This window comes from Erinaceus europaeus, chromosome 5 (genome assembly GCF_950295315.1).
Source record: "Erinaceus europaeus chromosome 5, mEriEur2.1, whole genome shotgun sequence".
In the NCBI taxonomy this organism is placed as follows: Eukaryota; Metazoa; Chordata; class Mammalia; order Eulipotyphla; family Erinaceidae; genus Erinaceus; species Erinaceus europaeus.
The window spans coordinates 117247521-117274965 of record NC_080166.1 but is presented as its reverse complement, the minus strand read 5'-3'; the positions used below and the strand labels follow the sequence as shown (position 1 = coordinate 117274965).

The window sequence follows — 27445 nt, the reverse complement described above, 5'->3', positions numbered from 1 at the left end:
AAGTTCTGCTTTTTTAAGTTACCTTAAATACATACATTTACTATCAAGTTGTTCAAAAATATTAATCAGTAAAAATAAAATTTTCCCTTTTCACAAATTTAATATCCTTTCACTTTTTTCATGAGTTGGTGGGAATCTTTGACAAATATCTCTTATAAAAAAAGAGTAAAAAGAAATGAACTATGCTGCTTTGCTTTTATTTATTTTATATAAATAAAAAGGCTGATTGACTTGATCTTGAAGCTATACTCAGTAGTAACTGTTTTAAGAAGGCGGTGAGGTTGGTGTTGGCATTTTCTCTTCTGAAATCTCTCTTTATCTTCCTTTAAAAAAAAATAATCTCTGGGACCTCACTGCCACAGACTGACTTTTTTTTTTAGAGAGAGAGAGATGGAGAATGAGACAGACACTGAGACCACAGCACTGGAGCTTCCTTTGGTGCGGTGGGGCTGAGCTCAAGCCTGGGTCACATATAAGGCAAAGCAGCACAATGTCCAGGTGAGCTATTTTGTCCATCCTTCTTCCTTCCCTCTTCTCCCTTCCTTCCTTGTTTTCTTGAGGTTTATTTTACAAAAGAGAGAGGAAGACTGGAGCATTGCTCTTGCAAATGTAGAATCAGGGATTGAACCCTGGGCCTCAGGCATGCAAATCCTGTGCTCTACCACTGAGCCATGTCTCTAGCCACTTGAAATTCATTTTTCAGGTGACAGTATAATTAAGGCCCATTCCTGTTGCATTTTTTTACATTCTACTGAAGTGGAGAAGTTTGCTAGTTTTAATTTATTGCATGTGAATGATACAGTTTATTGCTTGCTTACTTTGCATGAGGTAGAGATACTTACTTCAGATACCTATCAAATGCTTTTACATTTGAATATTTAGTCAAAAGTCTTATAAATGGCAACTTCTTAAAAACTTACTAGGAGCATTAAAAGCAAACCTGAAGTCAGGTACATTGATTTGTTTCTGTTCATTTGGACCTTGGGTCACTGAAACTTGAAACTCCATAACTACTATGAGGCTTTCTTAGTTGGGTTTCTGTGGCAGCCATCTTTAAATGTGGGCATGTTTGTTTGAAAAGATAGTGTAAGGCAGCAGGATATTAGGGGCTTTGACATCCCTTCTGCTTGATGGAAATGAAGGGGCACTGCATTTCCTTTTGGAAGTCTAGTGTAGCCACCAGTTATCCTCCCAAATTACCCAGTAATAATATTCCAGTGACTTCACCACAGTTATTGCTTCTAACCAACCTTTTTTTCTCCCCATTTTTGGTGTGTATTTCACATTCAGTCATAAAATTTCTAGCTGATAATTCCTCATGGTATAATAATTATTATAATTCACTGATATGCTAGAGTAATCTGGGTATCAGTTGAAACAGAACTGCCCCCCCCAAATTGTCAAGTAGGGGAGCAGTTTGTGAAATTTCTAGCTCCAACCCCCCCCTCCCCAGTTCTACCTTTTCACAGCATAGCTATCCGTTACTTTGCTTGTATTTTTGCTTTTCTTTTCCTTGGCTCTAGTATAGACCCAACACTTGATAAATAGCATTTGATATTCATGTTACTGCCCTGCTTTGCTCAAGGCCAGTTTCAGCTTGACTAGAAGCTTTGAACGTTGGCTTCCTTTATTTCTGTAGCAATGGGAATAGCAAGGTATTGCAGTCCACAGATGATCTAAAACACACATTGAGTTGGGAATTTAGCTGCCAGTCCTGTCTAAACAAATTACTACTACAGTCAAGCAGAAAACACAGACTGAATTTTTTTTCCCCCTTCTTTTCTTTTTCCTCTGCACTCGATGGTAGAAATACTTGAAGTTGCAAAGGTGAAATGAAAACAACAGGGAAAATAAAAACATAAACAAGGCTGTATTTATTTCTCTTTGGAAAGTTGAGTCAGTTCGATTGCATGACTTCTCTGCTATTGGGTTATCCCTTGTGGGGGTGCTGTTCCCAGCACTGAGCAGAAGAGGTCACAGTTGTGGCCCCCACTCCTGGCACTTAGGATGTTGGCCACTTACAGGGTGAGGGCAATAGAAGGAACATTCTACTGTAAGATTCTTGTCAAGACCAGGGAAAATATACATTGAATTCAGTTTTTTTCCTCTCAGGAAAGAATAATTCAGCCAAGTTTCAACATTTTAAGAAATTCTTTAACATATTATACTTTATTTTTACCTAACAAACCAACATTAACCAACATTTATATAACTGTTCATGTCTAGATTCTGATTTAAGTGAAATACAGCATTCTGAGGACACAACAAAAATACATTCTATCTTTTGTCGTAAGAAAGTAATATGTGGGAGTTAGGTGGGAGTGCAACAGGTTAAGCGCACGTGGTGCAAAGCACGATCTGTGTAAGGATCCCAGTTCGAGCCTCCGGCTTCCCACCTGCAGGGGGGTCACTTCAAAACGGTGAAGCAGGTCTGCAGGTGTCTGTCTTTCTCTCCCCCCTCTCTGTCTTCCCCTCCTCTCTACATTTCTGTCCTTTCCAACAACGATGACATCAATAACAACAACAATAATAACTACAACAGTAAAACAACAGGGCAACAAAAGGGAATAAATAAATACATATTTAAAAAAAGATAGTAATATGTGTCCTTCAGCCCTGCTTTTCCAGATCTCTGCCCCACTAGGGAAAGAGGGAGACAGGCTGGAAATATGGATAGATCTATCAACACCCATGTTCAGCAGGGAAGCAATTACAGAAACCTGATCTTCCACCCTCTATACCCCACAATGATCCTGGGTCCATGCTCCCAGAGGGATAAAGAATAGGAAAGCTGCCAATGGAGGAGATGCGATGCAGAACTCTGGTGGTGGGAATTGTATGGAATTGTACCCCCTCCTAACCAAGGGACTTGTCAATTAGTATTAAATAAATAAACAAATAAATAAATAAATAAATAATATCTGTTGATAGCATCCAACAGCATGAGTCCCGAGGTACAAGTGTTTAATAGGGTTCCAAAGAAACTTGGGGGAAATACGATATAGTGCAATTAACTGGATGTAGCATGTAAAGTTACATTTAAGGGAAGAAAAGACCTCCAGACTTTTACTGTCTAGCTCCCTCACTTCCTCTCATTGTGCGACATGAACTATCAGGAAATGCTAAGCATTTTCCCTGCCTCACTTTGCCATGTGTCAAGCTCCCCATGCAGCTGCAGGCTTTGTGTGTTAAGTGGTAGGTTGTGCTGTGCTCTTCCTGGCAGCCTCCTTCGAGTTACAGAGGCTAATTGCCTATTTGCTCAGCCTTTAGTGCCTTGGCACAGCTTTGCTAGCTTCCCTCAATAAATGTCTCATCCATTTCAGATTAAAACCAAAACAAGGGGCCTGGTGATGACACACCCAGTAAAACTCACATATTGCCCCGTTCTTGAGAGTTTGTTTGGAGGTTCTAGCAGGGGAGCACAACTACTCATATACTCTTTACCAGCTCTATTTGGGGAAGGTCGTCCTCTTCGACTGAGCGTACAGCTTTGGGAGCCATGCATGTGGAGCTGTGAGGAAGGGGGCAGCCACCTAACCAGCCAGATCAGCCGAATCAACCCTGGCAGTCAGTGGGGTGACAGATGTCGCACAGCCAGATCACCCTTAAATTGGCAAGCACCTAGGTTCAAGCCCACTCTCCACCTGCAGGGCGGGTGCTTCACAAGCAGTGAAGCAGTGCTGCAGGTATTTTTTCTTTTCCTCTCTCCCCTCCATCTCTCCTTTCCTCTCAATTTCTCTATCTACAAAAGAGAGACTGAGAGAGAGAGACAGACAGACGGGGTGGGGGGGCGGGGGGGCGGGGCACAGAGGCCACCAGGATTGGTGAATTCATTATGCAGGCACTGAGCTCTAATGATAATAACCCTGGTGGCAATTAAACAAAAAAGGACAAAAAGCCCCATCTGATACCTTACTACGGCGATCTTGTCCAGAAGAGAAAAATCTGGATAGATGTGTCAAGAAGAGTGTGTGTTAGGAATGTGTCCTTTTTTGTTGGTATGCATGAGACCCCTTCTGTTTCATTTGGTTTAAATCCCCCCTGCTTAACACTATTCTATTTACATAACCACTTCATTCTATTTACATAACCACTGTTAACAAGTTCCACCCTCCCTCCAGGGCATTTGTGGTTCAGTGATAGGATTCTCGCCTAATCTGCCCCCTCCTTGTCACACTCTGATTTTCGCCAGTCACTTTTCTCTCCACCCTCTCTATGTCACATCCTGTTTCCACCCTACTTGGCAAGTATATATAAAGACAGCATTGTGAGTTTTATGGTACTGTACTTTGAGTTTAGCTTAGCTCCGCTTAGATTGTGCTGCGTCCTGCATGAATAAAGAGATACTGCGTACAACCCAGCCATGAGTCCCTGGTCATCTGTTACCCATCCGTGAAGCCAGCCCGGCGAAAACAACATAACCCATCGAAAACAACACTTTTTTTTTTTTTGCGCCTCCAGGGTTATTACTGGGGCTTGGTGCTTGCACTACGAATCCACTGCTCCTGGAGGCCACCTTTCTTCTTTTGTTGCCCTTGTTGTTCATCGTTGTTGTGGTTATTATTGTTGTTGCCGTTATTGTTGTAGTTGTTGGATAGGACAGAGAGAAATGGAGAGAAGGGGGGAGAGAAAGATAGACACCTGCAGACCTGCTTCACCACCTGTGAAGCAACTCCCCTGCAGGTGCGGAACCGGGGGCTTGAACTGGGATCCCCACGGCGGTCCTTGCACTTTGCGCCATGTGCGCTTAACCTGCTGTGCTACCGCCCGGCCCTCAGGAGTGTGCCCTTTCATTAGCGAGGCTTCCCAGTATTGCAGAACCATCTGCTTATTTAAAGCCCAAGGCTTAGATGAAAACATATGGGACTCGGGAGTCAGGCGGTGGCGCTGTAGGTTAAGTGCACAGCGCAAGGCACCGGCATAAGGATCCCAGTTTGAGCCCCCAGCTCCCCACCTGCAGGGAAGTTGCTTCACAAGTGGTGAAGCAGGTCTGCAGGTGTCTTTCTCTCTCCCCTCTGTCTTCCCCTCCTCTCTCCATTTCTCTCTGTCATATCCAACAACAACGATGTCAATAACCACAACAATGTTAAACAACAAGGGCAACAAAAGGGAAAATAAATAAATTAAAAATAAAACAAAACATGTGGGACTCAAGACCACATACTGTGTCAAATCAACTGATCAGCTTAATTGCTAAAGAGAAGGGTGTCACCATGTTCCCTTTCCCTAGATAGGGCACAGCTGGAGAGGTTCTGGTTTCACTTAGGGTCAGTTGGACCAGCCAGGAGGGATGATTCCCAGTCTTAGACTCACTACAGCCTGGACATAAGGAATAGGTCAACACAGTCCTAGTATATGTGTGTGTGTTTCCATTTCCTGAGCAGAGAGGAGCATATAGGATATTGTTTAGGGTGGTTGACTTATAGGCTGAGCCAAAGGACCAGTGGCCCATCAGAAATAGCAAGGTTCCTTGAAACCAGAATATTCACATTTGATTGCCAGGTAGATTTTGAACAATGTCCAGGTGTCAAGTTCATTTTCATTTGTAATTGGAGTTTTGCAAGTAAGTTCAGCAGTGGTAGAAATATGTGTTCTGTGCCTCGGGGAGTCTGTAAAGTCACGTGGAATAATTATGCCATCTGTGCAGGGCTTTTTTTTTTTAATAGTACAATTTTACTTTACCCCATTTCTTTTTTTAAAAATATTTATTTATTTCCCCTTTTGTTGCCCTTGTTGTTTTATTGTTGTAGTTATTATTGTTATTGATGTCATTGTTGTTGGATAGGACAGACAGAAATGGAGAGGGGAAGACAGAGAGGGGGAGAGAAAGAGAGACACCTGCAGACCTGCTTCACCGCCTGTGAAGCGACTCCCTTGCAAGTGGGGAGCCTTAAACCGGTCCTTGCACTTTGCGCCACGTGCGCTTAACCCACTGCGCTACCGCCCGACTCTCTTTTGCCCCATTTCTTAAGTTACCTTGTGGCAAACTCTCTTGAAAGAAGGCATTCACTACTGTTTTAATATGAGGTGGAAAATATGCTTTTCTTTCATTTGTCACTCAGGTTCCATGGCTGCAAGATTTCATCTTTTGCAGTGGGTTTTGTTTCATTCAGTTAGTTAGAGGGTGAGACACACACACACACACACACACACACACACACACACACACACACACACACAGAGATAGACAGGAAGGAGGAGAGACACTACAGCACTGATCTACCACTCAAGATGCTTGCCTGTGTGGTGGCCTGGAGCTTGACTGTAGGTCCTCATGCATGGTAAAGCAATCATTCTACTTAGTGACCTGTTTCCTGGCCCTCAATTTTCTCCTTTTAATTAATTTTTAAAAGGATTTATTTATTTTCATGAGAAATACACAGAAAGAAAGAGATTGAGGCCTGAGCACTGCTCAGCTCTGGCTGTGGTGATGGTGCTGGGGCCTTTGAGACTTCAGGCCTGCAAATTCTGTGCTCTTAACACACTGCACTAGCTCCTGATCTGAAAATGAATTTTTCTTTATTGGATATGAGTTATCAGGATATATAACTATACTGAAATATTTCTCTGAGTTTACTACTTTTAGGAATACAGTGCCTTAATACAATATTAACTAGTTTAACAAATGACAAGATGAATTCCACTTAGATTTCAAAAGAAATTAGAATGCTAATGAAAGACAGAGATCAATATTTTTAATGTTTAATTCTGAATCAATCTTGGTTGAAAATGATGCCTTACTCTGTAGCTACAGAGGACACCCTAGGGTGGGGGAGATAGGCAAAAGGCCTTCATGCCTCAGGCTCTGAAGTCCCAGGTTCAATCCTTAGCACCATCATAAGCCAGAGCGGAGCAGTGCTCTGATAGAAAATAAATAAATGGGGGCCAGGCGGTGCACATTACACATTACAATGCACAAGGACCTGGGTTTGAACCCCTGGTCCCCCCCTGCAGGAGGAAAGCTTTTCAAGTGGTGAAGTAGTGCTGCAGGTGTCTTTCTGTCTCTCCCCCTCTCTATCACCCTCTTGATTTTTGGCTGTCTCTATCCAATAAATAATGATAATTAAAAAATAAATAAATACAAATTAAAACGTTCTTTCTTTTCCTTTTTTTTTTTTTTTTTAAGAAGGAGACAGACTTTAAATTCTTTAAACCTGGTAGATGTAATAAGTGCACAGGAGTAGTACTAATGAACGGACAGATGAGGTAAACTCTTGAGTGCTTTTAACATCATAGAATCATGACCTAAGTGTAAATATGGGGAAGTGCTTTTCCATCTCAAAATAATTAGTAATGGTGATACCAGTCTTCTGCCAAAGGATGAACTAATTACTGCTGGGAATAAATAAAACAGTACTTTAAACTACTTCCCAAAAAATAGCCCTAGATTCTGTGTTGGAGCTCCTTAAAGTCCAGTGCTCATTCAATGACTTACTGAGCACCTCCAGTATTCCAGACACTGGGCTAGGTTTTGAAGAACAAACTGAAACTGATAGCAAGTAGGAAAAGCAAGAGCTAGCTCATACTCAATTTAAATCTCACTTAAATCAGCAATTTGAGAGGAAGCACCCATGTTGTTTGATCAAGCTGTTGGAGCAGACAGGAGCTGTGGAAGGCTAGAGGCTGTGTGCACAGTCTACAGGACCAGGTACTGCGAACTGAGGACAATTCTCGACCTTTCTTCCCAGCTTTTCCCTGCTTTATGCAGTGGAGGACATTTTACCCCAAAGTGTGATCAGTTCACAGCTGCAGGGAGCCCTTTCTGGGATAAGTTTTCCTGCTTATTATGTGCAAAGCAAAACAGCCACTGCAATGCCCAGATAAGATGGTGCTGGAATTCAGCAGAATAGTTGAGTAATTCTCCCCACCCCTCAGGCAACATTATCTGCTACTTAATGCATGTTTGCCCATTTTTGTCATGGAGAACGGTTATAGAAACTTATATTTTAGATTGCAAAATAGCATTTAGTGGGCTAAAATAGGTAATTTAGAGACTCATAGAGCAGATGTCTAGAATTTAAGTTTTTTTTTTCTTTCATTTAAAACTGGTGAATAATGAGCTAGAGAAAGTTGAATTTCTGTGTTTTTTGTTCAAGAAATACATCTGAGATAACTTGCATAAGCTAGACATTTTAAGTTGGCACTGCATTGGCGAGTTTTATAATTATATATTATTATAAATATATTTTTATTTGGGTTGGGGAAAACAGAAAAGATAAATTATCTAATAAAATATCTGTATGCTGACCCACAAATTTGATACATCAGTTAGACTATTTAAATTAACATAAGATCTTGGTATGTTAATTTTTTCAAAATCAAAACATCAGTAGAAACACATTCTCCTCCTCAAAGTGTAGGAAGTAACTAAAAAAGAAGAGAATGCAGGTTGCAACCAAAAAGAGAAGAAAATAATTACTCAACCAGTTGGCAAAGTGAATTAATGCTGAGTAAGTGATTAGGCAGGATTCTCTAAAGTGTAGAGAAAGATCTACTTTTGAGCTCCTCATCTTAAAATACAGACAACCAGGAAAGCTTCCTGCTGTTTGCTTCACCTTACTAAAACAATTTATCTCTTACTGATAAAGAATTTTGAAATCTGCAGTGGTTCTCAATTTGATTTTTTCCACATTTGTCAAAAGTGGAACAAAACACTATCTGCCATTTTATGCAGTGACTTGCAGTGATAGGTTACACCCTCAGTAGGTTAAGTGCTGTTGTTAGACTCATTAGGAAGGGTCCTGTGTAGTCTGGAAAGCCCCCCCTGCCAACCTCTCCACTGTAAGGGTGTCTTGCATCTGAGTCAGAACTACAAAGAACATTCTAGTTTTTAGAAATAATCCTATTCCCTACTTCCCTTAAAAAAAAAAAAAAAAGAATTCTAGAAACCCAGTTGGGAATTCAAAGTGAAACAGCTTTTTGGGGAAAGAGAATAATGCATTAAAATTAAACAGAACAAGGTAATCAGAACAGAAAACGTACCATTATATGGAAGTGAAGTGTGCTTATCACCAGCACTGAGAGCATATTAGCAATTCCTGAAGAAGAGGGTTGTGTTCACAGACATCCACAAACCACCAGGTATTTCTCAGGCAAGGGAAGCAAGCTCAGAGTCCCAAGACACTTGAAGAATAACAAGCTTCTCTCCATCTACAGGGTTTATGCTGCCTTTTTGAAATTCTAAGCCTCTCTCATAACTGCCAGTAATTGTCACCTTTCTCATTTTTTTTCCAGTACCCATTGTGAAGCGGACTTGGGAGGGCCAGGCCAGTCTCATTGAATACTATAGTGATTATGCAGACAGTTCCATTCCTACCATAGATTTGGAAATTCCTAATACAGACAGAGGTGAGTCCTGCATTGTTATCGCTTCTCTTATTAAACATTTCCAGTCTGGGGCTGGCAAAATAGCTCACTTGGGTAGTGTGCTGCTTTGCCATGTGTGTGACCTGAATTTGAGCCTGGCCTCCCTGTCATTAAAGGAAGCGTCTGTTCTGTGGTTTCTTTCACTCTCTATCTTAAAAAGCAAACCAACAAACAAAAAAGACCAAGATTCCATTCTATAGAAGTCTAGACAAGTAGGATTAAAAGTGATTTTTGCCTCATGGAAATTGTAGTTTTCCTCTGTCCCAAAAGCTATACCTGAAATACAGTAGTAGGGAAGTCCACTGACTAGTGCCCAGGGCAGTCACAGAACTCTCTACTTCTCTCTTTTGTACAAAGGGAAAAGCTTGGGGGGACAGGCGGTGGTACACTTGGTTGAACACACATGTTACAATGCTCAAGGACCCAATTTCACGTTCCTGGTCCCCCACTGGCAAGGGGAAAGCTTCAGGAGTGAGTGATGAAGCAGGGCTGCAGGTGTCTCAATGTCTCTCTCCCTCTTTCTCACCCCTTCTCTCTCAATTTCTGGCTGTCTCTATCCAATAAATAAATAAAGATAATAAAAAAATAAAAAAGAGGGAGAGACACCTGCAGCACTGCTTACCACTTGTGAAGCCTCCTCCTGCAGGTGGGGACTGTAGGCTTGAACCAGGATCCTGTACATGATAACATTTGTCTCCAACCAGGTGTGTCACAGCCTGGCCCCTCTTTTCTTTTTATTTTAAGGGAACACGATTTGCCATTGACTGTTATGCTTTAGCTTTGCCTTTGAAAGTCTGATTTCTCAAATTACTATTTATTTAACAGTAATATAAAAATATATTAATTCTGAGAGGATTAAAATATTAATTATGAAAGAGGAGGAAGTATTGTTCAGCTTTGGCATAAGATGGTGCTGGGGATTAAACTCTGGGTCTCTGGGGTCTTAGGCATACAAGTTGATGTGCTAGAAAGTTGATCTCTGTGTCTCATCTTGGTTTATTTTTATGTGAATTTATTATCGTACATATATATTGCTTTTTTCCCCAAAAGAAATATGAGACAGTTTGACAGTTGCATTCTACGATAGTTAAAAACACATAACGATAATGTATTTAAAGAAAATGAAGGCCTCCACCTTCTGCATTCCACAATGACCCTGGGTCCACACTCCCAAAGGGTGAAAGAATAGGAAAGCTATCAGGGGAGGGGGGAGGACACAGAGATCTGGTGGTGGGAATTGTGTGGATTTGTACCCTTCTTATCCTATGGTTTTGTCAATGTTTCCTTTTTATAAAAAAAATAAATAAAATTTTTTTAAAAAGAAAATGAAGGCCAAATTTAGTGGCTTACTATTGATTAATGGCCATAGATATTATTGTATCACTAAATGGTTTGCTGAAATGAGGGGCTCATGTTTCTGTTTATCCACTTGGATTCTTTTCCCAAGCATTTATTTGTAAACCTTAAACTGTCATTTTCCACTAAAGCACAGTCATTTGTCTGTTGGCATCTGAAATGCTGTGACCTGCCTTATTCAACAGTGTGTCTTCAGTGAACTTCCCAGAATCCCTCAAGGCATTTTGTGTATGAGAAATGTAGTGGCAGGGGTTCTCATGCATGATGGTGGGAAAGGACATGTTGGGAGTGAGAGTATTTTGCAAACACCTATTACAGGGAGATGAGAAATTGTACCTGTGTGTCAACAACTGTATGTAATCCATTAACCTTGCAGTAAAGTAAACAAATAAAAGTAGTGGCGAATATTTACTAATGACACATAAAGGAATGAAGGTCTAATCTGCCACTTGTCAAGCTTTGCTTCTCTGTGCCTATTACACTTGGAATTTGAATATTTCTTTCAGAAATAAAAAAAGATGCCATATCTTCTCTAGTTTCTACAAGACTTGCAACTCTTCCTCTCCATCTCTGCTTCAAATTAGCTATCTGCCCTGTATTATTCTTCTGACTTCTAGGCCTCCACTTCCTCATATATGAAATGAATGGCTTATTATTCACGATCTCTAAAATTCTGACTGTTTCACTATGCCTGTGAAGCTACAAATGTCTAAAACATTCTCAAATTATTAAGATGCATGCCAGCATTTAGGAATTTCTTTTCAGCACATTAAACTAAAGAAATTATTTTCAAGTGAATTATGTAAAATAAAGGAAAAATGCATTGTGTGTTTTTTGTTGCCTTTCTTAGGTCACTGTGGAAAGACATTTGCCATCTTGGAAAGATTTTTGAATCGCAGTCATGACAAAATAGCCTGGTTAGTCATTGTGGATGATGATACCTTAATAAGGTAAGTGTTCTCCTTATCTTGGGTGCTTTTAAATTCTACACATGTGCACATATTCAAAAGCTATGGTGAGCACCTGGGGAGGTGGCACAATGGGTAGAACATAGGACTTGCGTGAGAGGTATGAGTTTGGTCCCTGATGCTAAACATTGCCAGAGGGGTGCTCTGATCTCTCTCTCTCTGAAAGCATATATATATATATATATATGGAAAACAAACAACAACAAAACAAACCACCACAGCTATGGTGAATACTTCTAGTTAAGATGGGAATGATTTATCGTATCTTCTGAAACCATCACAGAAAAAGCAGAATAAGAACTGTTAAGATATTAAAGATATTGGGCAGCAAAGAGCAATGAATTATGAGACACAGGAAGCAGATGAGCCCAGTGACTGCCCCAGTTAATTGAGCTGAGAGTTTCAAAGTCATTGTGGGTGGGTAGAGGGCGGAGATCCAGGGGAGCCCGGCTGACTTTGGAGCTGAAGAGATGAAGGTGAGAATCTGGGGTGACCAGAGCCATTAGAGATCACAGAGCCCTGGAGGGGAGGGAGCTGCATAGACTGCAGAGGAACTCGGAAGAATTTCCCCTCAGGTGTTCATTAGAGCACTGATAATGCTTATGTATGTGGCAATTACTGGAGACTGATAGGAAAAGCCAACTAAGATGTTAGAGACACTCTCCTAGGGCTGAGTATAGAGCCTGTTCCACCAGCCAGACTAGATAGCCTCAGTTAGTATTTGGCAGAGTACTGTCTATCAAATATATAGAAGGGCCTTACTGTAATAGATGAAAATAGCTAAATCTAGACAGACTAATCATGGCTCCAATCTTAAAAGGAAGACCCCCAAAGGTCCAACTGTTTCCAAGTAACAAGGTGATATCTGAAAACAAAGCAGTTTAAGATGCATAGAAATACCAAAATATCCAGCACACAGCAAGGCAAAATTCGCAAACCCCGGCATGGAAAGTGGAGGATGATGAGAAAAATCAGTTGACTAGAGTTATTCCAAACTGATACAGTGTTAGAATCAGCAAGCTTATTAATTTTATTCAGTTGTCACTAGTAGTTATTTTAACTCTATTCTGAATATTCAAAAAAGAGACATGGAGTAAGACTGAAATAGGACTTCTAGCATTGCAAACCAAATTCTAGATGGAATTGGCAGCATGGAAGTACTGCAGAGAAGAGTATCTGAACTTGAAGATACTGCAGTAGTAACTGTCCAGATAAAACTGAAATATCTGAGGATTTTTTAAAAAAATATTTATTCCCTCTTGTTGCCCTTGTTGTTTTTTTCATTTTTGTTGTTATTTTTCCCCCCTTTTGTTGCCCTTGTTGTTGTAGCTCGTTGTAGTTATTATTATTGCCATTGTTGATGTTGTTCATTGTTGGATAGGACAGAGAGAAATGGAGAGAGGAGGGGAAGACAGAGAGGGGGGAGAGAAAGATAGACACCTGCAGACCAGCTTCACCACCTGTTAAGCGACTCCCCTGCAGGTGGGGAGCCGGGGGCTCAAACTGGGATCCTTACGCCAGTCCTTGCTTTGCGCCATGTGCGCTTAACCCGCTGCACTACCATCCGGCTCCCTCACTATAATTTTTATAAATTAAAAAAGAACTCTTCTGTGGGGAAAGAAGGAGAAGAAGGAGAGGGAGGAGGAGAAGGAGGAAGGGGAGAAGGAAGAGAAGAAGTAGAAGGAGGAAGAGGAGAAGAAGAGGAAGAAGGATTTTGGATATACACCAATAAGAACTCAAAAATGGGGAGTCGGGCTGTAGCGCAGCGGGTTAAGCGCAGGTGGCGCAAAGCACAAGGACCGGCATAAGGATCCCGGTTCGAACCCCAGCTCCCCACCTGCAGGGGAGTCGCTTCACAGGCGGTGAAGCAGGTCTGCAGGTGTCTATCTTTCTCTCCTCCTCTCTGTCTTCCCCTCCTCTCTCCATTTCTCTCTGTCCTATCCAACAACAACAACAATAAAACAACAAGGGCAACAAAAGGGAATAAATAAATAAAATAAATATTAAAAAAAAAGAACTCAAAAATGGATATTTGATGCTAGAACTACAGACTTGAAAGAATCCCTAGCCATTAAATATTTATTTATTCCCTCTTGTTTCCCTTGTTTTTTCATTTTTGTTGTTATTTCCCCCCCTTTTGTTGCCCTTGTTGTTGTAGCTCGTTGTAGTTGTTATTATTGCCATTGTTGATGTTGTTCATTGTTGGATAGGACAGAGCGAAATGGAGAGAGGAGGGGAAGACAGAGAGGGGGAGAGAAAGATAGACACCTGCAGACCTGCTTCACCGCCTGTGAAGCGACTCCCCTGCAGATAGGGAGCTGGGGGCTCGAACCGGGATCCTTAAGCCGGTCCTTGCCACGTGCGCAGATAGTATAATGATTTTGTAAAAGACTTCCTTGCCAGAGATACCAGAGTTCCCAAGTTCAGTCCCCCAGACCACCATAAGCCAGAGCTGAGTAGTGCTCTGGTAAAAAGAAGGGGGAAGGGAGTCAGGCGGTAGTGCAGCGGGTTAAGCGCATGTGGCACAAAGCGCAAGGCCCGGCATAAGGATCCCGGTTTGAGGCCCTGGCTCCCCACCTGCAGTGGAGTCGCTTCACAAGCGGCGAAGCAGGTCTGCAGGTGTTTATCTTCCTCTTCCCCTCTCTGTCTTCTCTCTCCATTTCTCTCTGTCCTATCCAACAATGACAGCAACAATAAAACAAGGGCAACAAAAGGGAATAAATAAATAAATATTAAAAAAGGGGGAAGGAAATGAAAGGAATGTCTTTACATATTTTTTCAAATTTTTTGAAAACTATAAGTTCCACCAATCCAAGAAGCCCAGTGAATCCTAAGCTTACTGTGAGCAACCAAGCAGAGCAAACCTTCCCTAAGAATGATTCCTTCCTCGGCAACGGCTTGTATAACCTTTATTGCATCTGTACGTCATCACCTGTGCCATCAGCCTTCTGTCAAGCCACTCCATCTGAAGGTTTTCACCAGAATGAAGGTGTTCAGTTTTTCTGTCCACTAGCAAAAATATCCGACTGCTCTACGATGTCTCAAATGTGTTTTTCAGTTTGAACTATGTCACCTTTTCAAGACTGATAATTCTCCTTTGTCACATATTCTCCTGTGTCTCAATGAACTCGACTGCTCTTAAATTACGAAGCTGAGCAACTGCAAGGTTTAGGAGCAGCTCCTGCCCCGTTTCTGTGAATGGCATGGAAAGCAACAGCCACGTCTTTAAGTTGTCACCAGAAAACATGGAGCTTTTACTCCAAGTCAAACAAGGCCAGCAATCATTGTGGCACGAAAAAATGCTGTGCGTGGTGCTGGGAGGGGAAGGAAAAGGGTGGAGGAGCTGAGTGAGAAGAGGAAGCAGTTCAGAAAAGTCATGTGGGACATGAGCTGGCTTCTAAGGCAACCCCCCAAGCCTATGCTTTCTTTCTTTTTTTTTTTTTTCTTTCTTTTAAAATTTTTATTTATAAAATGGTAACACCGACAAGACCATAGGATAAGAGGGGTGCAGTTCCACATAACTCCGTATCCCATCCCCTCCCCTGATAGCTTTCCTATTCTTTATCATTCTGGGAGCATGGACCCAGGGTCATTATGGGATGCAGAAGGTGGAAGGTCTGGCTTCTGTAATTGCTTCCCTGCTGAATATGGGCGTTGACAGGTTGATCCATACTCCCAGCCTGCCTCTCTCTTTCCCTAGTCAGCCTATTCTTTCTATAAGAGAGACACACATAAACATAGCGAAATAAAGGCTGGATAGAGATTTACCAAGGTGGGCAGAGGGTAGATAGCATAATGGTTATGCAAAGAGACTCTCATGCCTGAGGCTCTAAAGTTCCAGGTTCAGTCCCCTGCATCACCATAAGCCAGTGAGCAGTGCTCTGTGTTTTTTTTTTTTTAAAAGAGATTTACCAAAGCAATAGGAATGGTAAAAATAAAAAAACTGAGTTCTCAACTCAGAAAACTGGAAAGTTCATAAAATCTATTTAAAAAAAAAGCACAGGAAGGAGAATAATAAAGATGGATGCAGAAATGAAATAAAGAACTAAAAATCCAAGGATAGGAAGGAGGTACAGTCTCTGTGTAGACAGCTGCTTTCAGTTACTTTTGCTCAGTACCTAGCAGTGGAGTGGCTGGGGGACATCGTCAGTGTGTGACTTTAGAAACTTTAGTGTTAAAGCTCCTGAAATTGCAACTTTTTCCTCTTAGGAAACACACAATGGTGTATTTAGGGGCAAGGAGCAAAATGTATGCAGTTTATTCTCAAATATTTCAGAAAAGAGACCAGTAGTAGTATTTTTATATATACACACAGAGAAATATCAGTAGTGTGGTCCGGGAGGTGGCGCAGTGGATAAAGCATTGGATTTTCAACCATGAGGTCCTGAGTTTGATCCCCTGCAGCACATGTACCAGAGTGATGTCTGGTTCTTTCTCTCCTTCTGTCTTTCTCATGAATCAATAAATAAATTCTTTAAAAAAAAGACATATCAGTAGTGTATGTACATACCCATCATCTACCCATCTATTTAGAGAAAAAAAGGCCAAGGGAACGATAAATGACAAGATAAACGGAATGAGAGCTAAGGACTGGTGAATCTTGGGTATATGGGCGATTTTTGTACCACTGTCACAACTTTTCTATAATCTTGAAATTATTTTCAATTAAAAGGTTAAAAAATGAGTGGTTTTTAAAAAGTGTTATACTGTTAAATATCTGTATATAACATGAAGATGTATTAATATACTTTTGATAGCACTTTAAAGTATTGCTATACTGTTTTGGTTTAATTGTTTTTTCATTTCTATTTCTCAGTATTTCTGGAAGCATAACAGATTGTGAAATGAAGTTCTTTCCTGGATCAGCAGCCAATCCCCAGGGATAGAAGTGAAGATGGCTGCCTTGGCTCTAGCCTCCAGATCTAGCAAATAGACAGTATATGAGATTATCAGATATGCTGTCTGTGATCCTGCAGCTTTAAAATTCTATTGTAGATAAAGAAACACCAGTGTAAGGGAAAAGAAAGAAAGAAAGAAAGAAAGAAAGAAAGAAAGAAAGAAAGAAAGGAAGAAAGAAAGAAAGAAAGAAGGCAAACCCAAGGGAAATGTTAAATCCCAGTTACTCTAATGTGAGAAGTTGAAGGTAGAGTTGATAATTTTCCAATATGCAGGAGGAAGAGAAATATGTTTCATTTTTTTGCAGGTCAACAAGTGGACATAAATCTGCCCCAGAGGTCTTTCAGTTTTTATAGAGCCTTTTACCCTCTAACAGCTGTGATTTCCTTCGAGATCTTTGAGAAGATATGCTCCAACACTGGATGGAGTTTTTTTTTTTTTTTACCTAATATCGACATACTTGCCTTTCCCTGCGGAGTTGCTTATTAGACAGTTTCCTAAAGGCTTGTCCCCAGCTAGCACCTTAGAATGCTTAACTTGTGTGTCTGAAACAGGATAATTTCCAGAGATTACAGTTTCTGGCCACTCAAACTATCCAGGTTGACACTGTCTTTGCTTTTCATTCGGACAGATCAGTGAACTGATAGACTCGAAATTTCAGCAGCCCATTTAAAAGAGCTTTTTTTCATATGTTAAATGTGTTTTCTTACCTTCAGCTTTGACTTAATTAGCTGGAGTATTTTTTGCAAGAGGCATGAGTATGGATGGGAAAAATGACCTTTTCATGTACTTTTCATGGTGATTTTTCTTCCTTAGAACCCTATCACTCCTCACAAAAGAAGAATAATGAGATTTTAGAACGTTAGTTCTTGATAGCTAATATTTCTCTGTGAGAAAAGCATTGATAATTAACAAATTAGAGATGCTTAGTATTGTATTGCCCTCATGGAGATGTATGTTACTCATGAGGAATCCTTTTTATCTGATTTTTTAGAAAGCCCATTAAAATGTGGATGCCTTTTACTATTCATGGAGAAAGGTTCCTCTAGGAACACTGACTGATGTTAGAGTAGCTAGGTTTAGATAGTGTGCTAGTTATAAATATCTCAATTAGAAGAAATAATAGAAGGACTTTTAAAATATATATTTGTAAGTTCATGAAAAAAAGATTTAGGGAGTTGGGTGGTAGCGCAGCAGGTTAAGCGCACATGGTGCAAAGCGCAAGGGCTGGCGTAAGGAGCCCTCAGCTCCCCACCTGCAGGAGGTCGCTTCACAAGCAGTGAAGCAGGTCTGCAGGTATCTTTCTCTTCCTCGTTGTCTTCCCCACCTCTCTCCATTTCTATCTGTCCTATCCAAGAACAACAACAGCTATGACAACAATAACAACTACAGCAAGCACAACAACAAGGGCAACAAAATGGGAAAAATAGCCTCCAGGAGCAGTGGATTCATTGTGCAGGCACTGAGCCCCAGCAATAACCCTGGAGGCAAAAAAAAAAAAGAAAAATAAGTTTACTGGAGCTGGGAACTAGATCATCTGGTAGAGTGCATACTTTACCATACTCAAAAACTTGGGTTCAAGCTCCTGAACACCATATGGGAGCATCTGCAAGGAGGAAGCTTCATGAGTGGTAGAGCAGCGCTATGGTGTCTCTGCTTCTCTCTGTCTCTTAGCTGCTAGTTTAAAAAAAAGTCATGGGTGGAGGTAGATAGCATAATGGTTATGTAAAGAGTCTCTCATGCCTGAGGCTTCAAAGTCCAAGGTTTAATCCACTGTACCACCATGAACCAGAGCTGAAAAATGCTCTGGTTAAAAAGAAAAAAAACAAAAACAAAAAACTTGGCTGGGAACATTGGAATTGTGTAGATGTGGGCCCAGTGATAATCCTGGTAGAATATATATATATATCATGGAGGGAGGTGGTGGCAGACAGAGAGAACTCTGGCATGTGATCACAGGGATCAATCCCAGGGCCTCATGCAGGCCAGTCCTGCATTCTATCACTGAACCACTTTCCTGGCCCGAGTTCTTCAAACAGAAAACTAGCCTATTGTAACATCTACCTTTGTCTCCACTTTTCTTTTTCTTTTAATTTTCTTTATTTATTGATTGGATAGAGACAGTCAGAAATCGAGAGGGAAGGGAGGGGTAGAGAGGGAGAGAGACAGAGAGACACCTGCAGCACTCTTCACCACTTGTGAAGCTTTCCCCATGCAGGTGGGGACTGGGGGCTCGAACCCAGGTCCTTGCACATTGTAACATGTGCGCTCAACCAGGTGCGCCACCACCCGGCCCCTGTCTCCACTTTTCATAGTTATTTTTAGTTTTTACTTTCCCATGGAATCTTTTTCTTATCCTTACAGCAGCAGTAGTTACATTTTTCTGACTAGCTCATTGATATTTTCAGTGCCCTTTGTTTACTCTCACTGTTGATACAGAACCAAGACATATAGGGGCCAGAAGGTATACACACATAGGCCTAAAGAGACCACAGGCCAGAGTGGCCTTCCTTGCGGGAAATAAAGGTACAGCCACACCTCAGGGTTAAGAGGGGCTCCCCGACATCCTCACTGTCCAAGGTCTTTTTCCATTCACCAGCCATTTGCTAACAAGGATCTTCTCTCTGCTGCACATGCTCGTCTTTTCTAGGCTCCCAGAAATTTCAAAACACACTAAGTATATCTTAAAACATGTGCAGATTAGTTCTTCCTCTGTGTGTGTGTGTGTGGGGGGGGCAGACTGGCAGGTGCGGGCAGAGTGCCCAGTGACTTCCCCTCCCCTTGCCTCAGCTTCCCACCTTGCCCACAAACTGGGTGACCATGTCTGATAGGTTTATTAAAACTGGGGTAACTCCTTGTTCTTCCATTTCTCTCCTGTTTCCAGTAATGCATATCAGTTGTGGGTTTTCTTTTTTTATCACTTTACTGGGGTCGTGGTTAATGATTCATAGTACAATTGTTTACACACGGGTACAGTTTCTCATCTTCATAGGACATGTCTGCAGAAGACTTTCTCCCCCAATTCAGGTCCTTTGATTCTTATTTTTTTCTTTTAAAGACTTATGTGTGAGAGACAGAGTGAGTGCAGGATCCAGACCGTCACTCTGGCGTATGTAGTGTTGGGGTCAAACCCTGGGGCTTACGCAGACAAGTTCTGCCCTCTGCTGTGCCACCTCTCTAGCTGCCCCATTCTTCTTTTGGTCTGTCTTTCTACAAACCATCACTGCTGTGAATCACATTTCTAAATGGTTTCAGTATAATATTGCAGAATACAAGCACTGGGATAGAGGAGCAATAACACATTTGTTCTGCAAACACACTGGGATGAAATAACATAATCACTGCATAATTATGTTCCTTCCCGGAATCCTAGCATCTCCAGGCTGCGGCACTTGCTCAGCTGTTACGACGCCAGTGAGCCGGTGTTCCTGGGAGAGCGCTACGGCTACGGCCTGGGCACAGGTGGCTACAGCTACATCACCGGAGGAGGAGGGTAAGTATGGGTGTGGTTTTCTGCAAGTCCTCTGAAGTTGGCCTCTGTTTCCTTGAGGCGGGCGTGGGCCTATACTGTTGGGATATACACTGTTATTGAAGCGCTCTGTAAGTGGTAGCTGTTCGTATAACAGGTGAGTGAACATTAAGTTAGGTTAGTACAAACAGGACCCACTGTAAAGACTGTTCTGCCTTGGGGCCAGGTGGTCCTCAATAGAACACATATATTACCATGCACAAGGACCTGGGTTCAAGTCTGGTCCTCACCTGTAGGGGGGAAGCTTCAGGAGTGGAGCAGAGCTGCAGGTCTCTCTCTCTCTCTCTCTCCTTCCTTTATTCCTTCCTCCCTCCCTCCCTCTCTCTCTCTCTCTCTCTCACTCTTTCTCTCTCTCGTTCTTTCACCTCCAGGGTTATCACTGGGGCTCGGTGCCTGCATCATGAATCCATTTCCTGGAGGCCATTTCTTCCATTTTGTTGACCTTGTTATTATTGTTGAATAGGGCAGAGAGAAATCAAGAGAGATGGGGAAGACAGAGAGGAGGAGAGAAAGATGGACACCTACAGACCTGCTTCACCACTGGTGAAACGATCCCCTGAAGATGGGGAACCAGGGCTCAAACTGGGATCCTTAAGCCAGTCCTTGGGCTTCGCACCCGCTGCATTACTGCCGGCCCCTCTTCTCTGTTTTCTCTTCCCCATCACCCTCTATTAAAAAATGCCTACCAGGAATAATGGAGTTGTGCAGGCACTGGACCCCAGCAGTAACCACAGTGACAAATTATATATACCCTGCCTTTTCAAAAATTATTCATCTATTTATTATTGGATAGAGACAAAAATTGAGAGGGCAGAGGGAGATAGAGAACGAGAAAGACAGAGAGATACCTGCAACTTTACTTCAACACTCGTGAAGCTTTCCCTCTGTAGGTGGGGACCGGGGGCTTGAACCTGGGTCTTTGTGCATTGTACTGTGTATATCTAACAGGTATGCCACTGCCTGGCCCCTTATCCTGCCTTTTGAAGAGACTAAAATAAAAATGCACATCAAGGTACTTGGTAGAAATGTCCTTAGAGTTAACGATTGCTTCTAAACAGTAGTCAATTTGTTTTGATTGCGTGTTTAAATAAGTAATAATAATAAAAGGATTAGATACAGATTTTTAACTTCAGAGAAATAAGTCATTCTACCAGGTACTTAAAAAATCAGATTTGGGGGAAAGAGTGAGATGAGGTTTAGACTTAAGCAATTAAGCAATATTTGTGTGGGTTTTAAATGACAGTTAAAATCAATTTTTTTAATAAGCCATTTTCCTAATCTCTATGAAGAAAGATTTGATTTATTTGGGTGAGTCAATTGAGCAGTTAGTCTCTTCTATGAGTTCTATCATCCTTGCTATTGAGGTCTTGAGGGAGACTCTTATCTGCTTATGTGCTATAGTGCATAAAGCACTAGGCTTGCTGGTGCCCACTGTGTGTAGTCACTGGATTATTAACGTCTGAATGGCCAGAACTGCATATTCATATATATATATATATACACATATATATATGTATATATATGTGTATATATATATATATATATATATTTAAGGGGACTTAATGGGCTATAGTCAACAATAAAATACAGTAACAAAAAACAAAAATCAGTAGTTTGTACATGTATAACATGTCTCAGTTTCCCACAAAACAATTCAACCCTCTCTAGGTCCTCTGACATCATATTTCAGGACGTGAACCCTCCCCCTTACCCAGAGTCCTTTACTTTGGTGCAGTACACCAAACCTAGCCCAAGTTCTGCTGTGTGTTTTCTTGTTTTTCAACTTCTTTTTTCAGAACCACATATTCTTACTTTGCAGTTTGGGGCAGTTCTTATTGTGGGTTCTCAGCATTTGTATTCCAAGTGATCTGGTTTGGTTTGGCCAATTTAGGGGTGAATGTCACACAGTGATTGAGGTGCCACTTCCCTAGGGCTAACAGCCTGAGCAGGAGGGCTTCTAGTTGCTGAGTTGTGGCCTGCACCTGCTCACAGAAACAGGAGATGGGGGACTATGTGAGCCTTTGAGAAGCCACTAGAATGTGAAGCCAAGGATCACCTTTCTCTTCCTTAACAAAGCTCCAGGCTATCTGCAGCTGCTGGGAATGCATTCAGTTTCCTGGGAGAGGCACGTGGAGCTAAGTGAGGACTAGGGCATGATCCCCAGTGAACCTCAGCACTCACTATTTCCCTGTTTTTGTTTTTGTTTTTTTTGGTAGAGGGCTTTATGTATTTTGTTAACACAACGGTTACAAATAGTGACATTTTGTGTGCTTTATGCATGGAAATCATTTTGCTATCTTTCTTGACTGTTGGTGTTAGCTGTCATTCTTGAGACTGGCACTTGAGTCCTTTTTTGAAACCACACATACCTCATCTAACTAGCATTGGCTTTCATCGCTTCCACTGGTCACTCATTCACTCCACAGGCCTAGAGTGTGCTAGACACTGGCGAGTACTGGGAATGCAGTGAATGCAATGAAGGCCCTACATGGGTTTTCCTGTATGTTACCATGGGACTGGAAGTGTTTGGTCTCCTTTTATAAGCTCACATTGCTGTTAGGATAAAGTCCAAATTCCTCATCATGGCTTACCAGGCCTCATGTGACCTCTGCAGATAAGATCTTATCTTTCTGCTCTCATTCTTCTACACCTGCATCTTTGAGAATCCATACTGAACTTACTCCGTTTCCTCAGAGGCATTGTCTGTCCCCTTCTCCCCGACCCCACCCCCCAAGATGTGGCAGCATTATGGCTACATAGCCCTGTTTCCTCACTCCCACTTCCTGCCTGTTTCCTGACTTATCTTCTTCTTTTTAAAAACAAGAATTTATTAACATGAGAGAGAGAAAGAGAGAGAGAAAACAACCAGAGCATCACTCTAGAACATGTGGTGTCAGGGGTCCAACTCAGGACCTCATGCTTGAGCGCCCAGTGAGTTAGCCATTGTGCCGCATCCAAGCTGCCCAGTCATCTTTCTTTTTACTTATTCTTAGACTTGTTTAGTCTACCTCAGCCTTTCGGATCTGAATCTGATGTACTTTCATAGCATGTTATGCAAGCCATTATCATTTAATTGCCTATTTATTTTTCTGTTTTCCACCATAATGAATTATTTGAAGGCAGCACCTGTATGATATTATTACTTTGTATCTTATTTTTCATTATGTCCTTCCTTCCTAGTCTGGGGACTTATTTTTTACAGGGTTCAGTGAATAAATGAATAAAAAAATGCATGAGCACTGGGCACGGTATACCAGATATTGGCCAATGAGATACTCTGTTGTTTTTTTAAATACATATATAATATTTTACACATTTGTAAAAGAACAGTGATTAGAATACATAAAATCTTAACAGTGATGTGTAGAAGGTTTTACACTTAATATATATATATATATATATATATATATATATAATTTTATTTATAAAAAGGAAACAATGACAAAACCATAGGATAAGAGCGGTACAAATCCACACAATTCCCACCACCAGAACTCCGTATCCCCTGATAGCTTTCCTATTCTTTAACCCTTTGGCAGTATGGGTCCAAGGTCATTGTGGGAGGCAGAAGGTGGAAGGTCTGGCTTCTATAATTGCTTCCCCGCTGAACATGGGCATTGACAGGATGATCCATACTCCCAGCCTGCCTCTCTCTTTTCCTACTGGGGCGGGGTTCTGGGGAATTGGAGCTCCAGGACTCATTGGTGGGGTTGTCTTTCCAGGGAAGTCTGGGAGGCATTATGCTAGCATCTGGAACCTGGTGGCTGAAAAGAGAGTTAACATAATGGCGTCGGGCAGTGGTGCAGCGGCTTAAGTGCACATGGCGCAAAGTGCAAGCACCGGAGTGAGGATACCAGTTCAAGCCCCCAGCTCCCCTACTGCAGGGGAGTCGCTTCAAAAGCAGTGAAGCAGGTCTACAGATGTCTGTCTTTCTCTCCTCCTCTCTGTCTTCCCCTCCTCTCTCCATTTCTCTCTGTCCTATCCAACAACGACAGTATCAATAACAACAATAATAACTACAACAATAAAAACAAGGGCAACAAAAAGGAAATAAATAAAGAGAGTTAACGTATAAAGCCAAACAAATTCTTGACTAATCATGAACCTAAAGGCTGGAATAGTGCAGATGAAGAGTGGGGGGGGGGGTCCTCTGTTTTGTAGATAGCTAGTATTATTTTAGTTATATTCCAAAGGGCCTGTGGCTCTGTGGCTATACTAGTATTTTTCCCCCTGAGCCTAAAATCTGATATACAAATGGATCCAAGTTATTGTTTGGGGAGATGATGTCATGGCTGGAAAAAGGACCAGAAAGCTGGATCAGGGAAGAGAGTAGCTCCCGAATATGGGAAAGGTGTATTGATACTGTTGACTGTAAACCCCATCGATTTGATATGATCTGGGGCCCATATTCAGCTTAGAAGCCTCTGTGACCTCTGCATCCCTGTAGATCTGAGTTTACATTCTGTGGTCATGAGTAGGAACGTTCCAAGATGCCCCAGGTGTAGCATAGAGTATGCTGTCCTCAGGTGTAGCATAGAGTATAGCATCTTCCTCAGGTGTAGCATAGAGTATAGCATCTTCCTCAGGTGTAGCATAGAGTATAGCATCTTCCTCAGGTGTAGCATAGAGTATAGCATCTTCCTTAGGTGTAGCATAGAGTATAGCATCTTCCTCAGGTGTAGCATAGAGTATAGCATCTTCCTCAGGTTTAGCATAGAGTATGCTGTCCTCAGGTGTAGCATAGAGTATAGCATCTTCCTCAGGTGTAGCACAGATTCCTTGTTGTCCAGCTTCCTTTTGGAGGATGGAACATTCTCTACCACTGTTGGTCCAAGTTGAGGGCAAGGTCCTAAGGGAAAAGGGGTCTATTTATAACAAGTAGGTATATTTTTTAAAAGGGGTCTATTTTGTTGTTCCTGATAGGGATGACCAGTAACAATGGAGACAGGTTTTTATTTGAGGTCTAGGCCCATCCTGTCTGTTTGGGAATCTCAGGACTCCCTGAATAGGGCCCCAGCTGATGGGATGGCCTGATAGTGACTAAAGAGTCATCATTAAAGTATGCCAGTCTCTTGCCCTTATCCAGCTTTTGCAGTCCTTGCTTTGGTAAGGTTAGCTTTAGAGTGAGTGAGGGAAGTGTAATAGGAAGTAGGTGAGGAGGGTATCTAAGTCTAAGTAGACACTATTTCATTATGAACTTCATACTGACTCATTGCAGACTACTGTGTAATTTTGCTTTCAGGTATATATTTTGCCCTAATTTATGGATACATGTGAACTTATGCTTTATCTCACAAGACTTGGTCTATATCTAGGTTTTGGGACTTTGTTTGGAAGTGAACCACCTGGAATAGAATTAGAAAATCCTATGAAAGAAAAGGTCTCACCCGAGTAATGAGGCTGAAGGGTTGACATTCCACCCCTCACCCCGTGAAGCTGAACATCCACCCTCACCCTCAACCCAGGGTTTTTACTTTGGTGCCCTAGATACTCTGTTTTTAATAGCACTTTTAAAAAGATGCAGAAACATTCTTCTTTCTGTTTATATTAAGTCACTTTGGGAAGGAATCATGATTTATAAGACAGTTGTTGTCACATATGTCTCATATCAATGTCTGATAACAGCTTCAGACTTAATGTTGTGTAGTTTCACTACAACAGACTTCTGATCTTCTAGCTTCAGAACATTTTTTTTTTCTAAACAGCCTTTCAGCCTCCACTAGTGGCTTATAAAACCAGTTGATATGTTGTAGCCATCATTGTAGATAACACAATTGTAGACTGGGATAGAGTAAAATAGAAATACAGTGAACTATAAGTAGAAAGGGTAGTTACTAGTAGGTGCTATTTTTGTCTTGATTGTATGCACACACACAACCAGTATAAATGGCTCCCATGTGAAATGTGGTCCTTGTTTCCTTACCATGGTTTATAGTCAAGTAAATTTTTTAAAATTTTGCCTTCAACCATCATCTCTCAGCTATGCCAGAGATTCATGGGCAGTAATCTGGATTGCTTGGAAATTCAGACCTTTGCATTTCTAGAATTCAAGTGTCTGCCTTCTACTTTCTTGCTCTTTCTGCAAAGGTTTGGGTGTTTGCTGACAATTAGTTTAATAACTTCTTTATTGAAAATGTTGTGCTTATTCACATAATTGAGTGGGAAGCAGTGATCAAGGCATCATTAGTTACTTAGTCTGTCCGGGAAGAGGCTGCAGGCAGTGTTGCTCAGACAGGCAGATGTAGCTTGTGGGACTGATGGAAGAGATGAGCCCCGGGCAAGTTGCTAATGTTCCTTCTTGCCTGTCAGCATTTCTGGTTAGCAGGTGGACCCTGGGGCAAGCCCCTACCTCCCATTTCAGTTTCTCTCTTAAAATCTGCAAATGTTCTAGAAAATAGCACTACTAATCTGGTAGCCTTTCAATGTCTTTTTTATGTTTAAAGTTGGTGGGCACAACACATATGCTAAGGCCTAACTAGCAGTTTTCACCTTTGGAGGCAAGGTTGTTTTGAAAGAAACCGTCAGCACACTGATAAACAGACACTACTAAGGCCCCACATGCTCTCCTGCTGTACGTGAATAATTAGTGGAAGATAGTTTCTGTGAGTAGGCAATTCCTAATAACAATTTCACACTTAAATTTGATTTTACTGAAAAGATGAGGCCCAAAACTCCAATTAAAGGCCTTCTTTCTCTTTTTATCAGTCTACTAAAAGATGCTGGCAAAAAAAAAGAACATTTTTTTTTATTTGAATAGGGTTAGAGTAAACAAGATAAGAGCTCTAATGGGAATGTAATTGGTGGACTTATGAAATCTTTTCTCACATGGCATCATATGGACATTTTCAGGGTGATGTGTGTTTTCAGTGACACAGCGCTTCCTGTGTAGACCCTTTCCCTGGCTTTGGTTAGTGGAGCAGGAATCTGATCCAACCACATAGGGGCGAGGCCCCAAAGTCACTGCTGGACTAGACTTGCCAAGAGAAAGGCAGTTTATGTTGTTTTCCTTTTTGCCATGATTCATGGGAGCTTCTTCTTCCTCCTCCTTCTCCTCCTCCTTCTTCGTTGTTGGTACAGTAGCCTATCCTTGTGTCATCTTACAGTGTCTTAAATGAAGAACTGCTGCTTCTCTCCCCCCCCCCAGGTCTGTCTCTGCAGGTCTCTCTCTCTCCCCTTTCCATGTTGATTTCTTTCTTTTTTTTAATTAAATTTTTAAAATTTATTGCAAAGAGCCAGAAATCGAGAGGGTAGGAGGAGAGAGAGAGAGACAGAGAGAGAGAGACAGAGAGAGAGAGAGAAATAAAAGAGAAAACAAGGAAAAAATCTAAAA

General features: G+C 41.5%; 1 protein-coding gene across 1 annotated transcript in view; it reads left to right on the top strand.

Annotated features, from left to right (window-relative positions):
- Positions 1-27445, top strand: part of B3GLCT (beta 3-glucosyltransferase) — a 135729-nt gene that overhangs the window by 94320 nt on the left and 13964 nt on the right. The window contains exons 11-14 of the mRNA XM_060191657.1: positions 9235-9348; positions 11573-11672; positions 19960-20048; positions 20137-20212. Of these exons, the coding sequence (XP_060047640.1) occupies positions 9235-9348; positions 11573-11672; positions 19960-20048; positions 20137-20212 (379 nt within the window). The remainder of the gene's footprint in view (positions 1-9234; positions 9349-11572; positions 11673-19959; positions 20049-20136; positions 20213-27445) is intronic.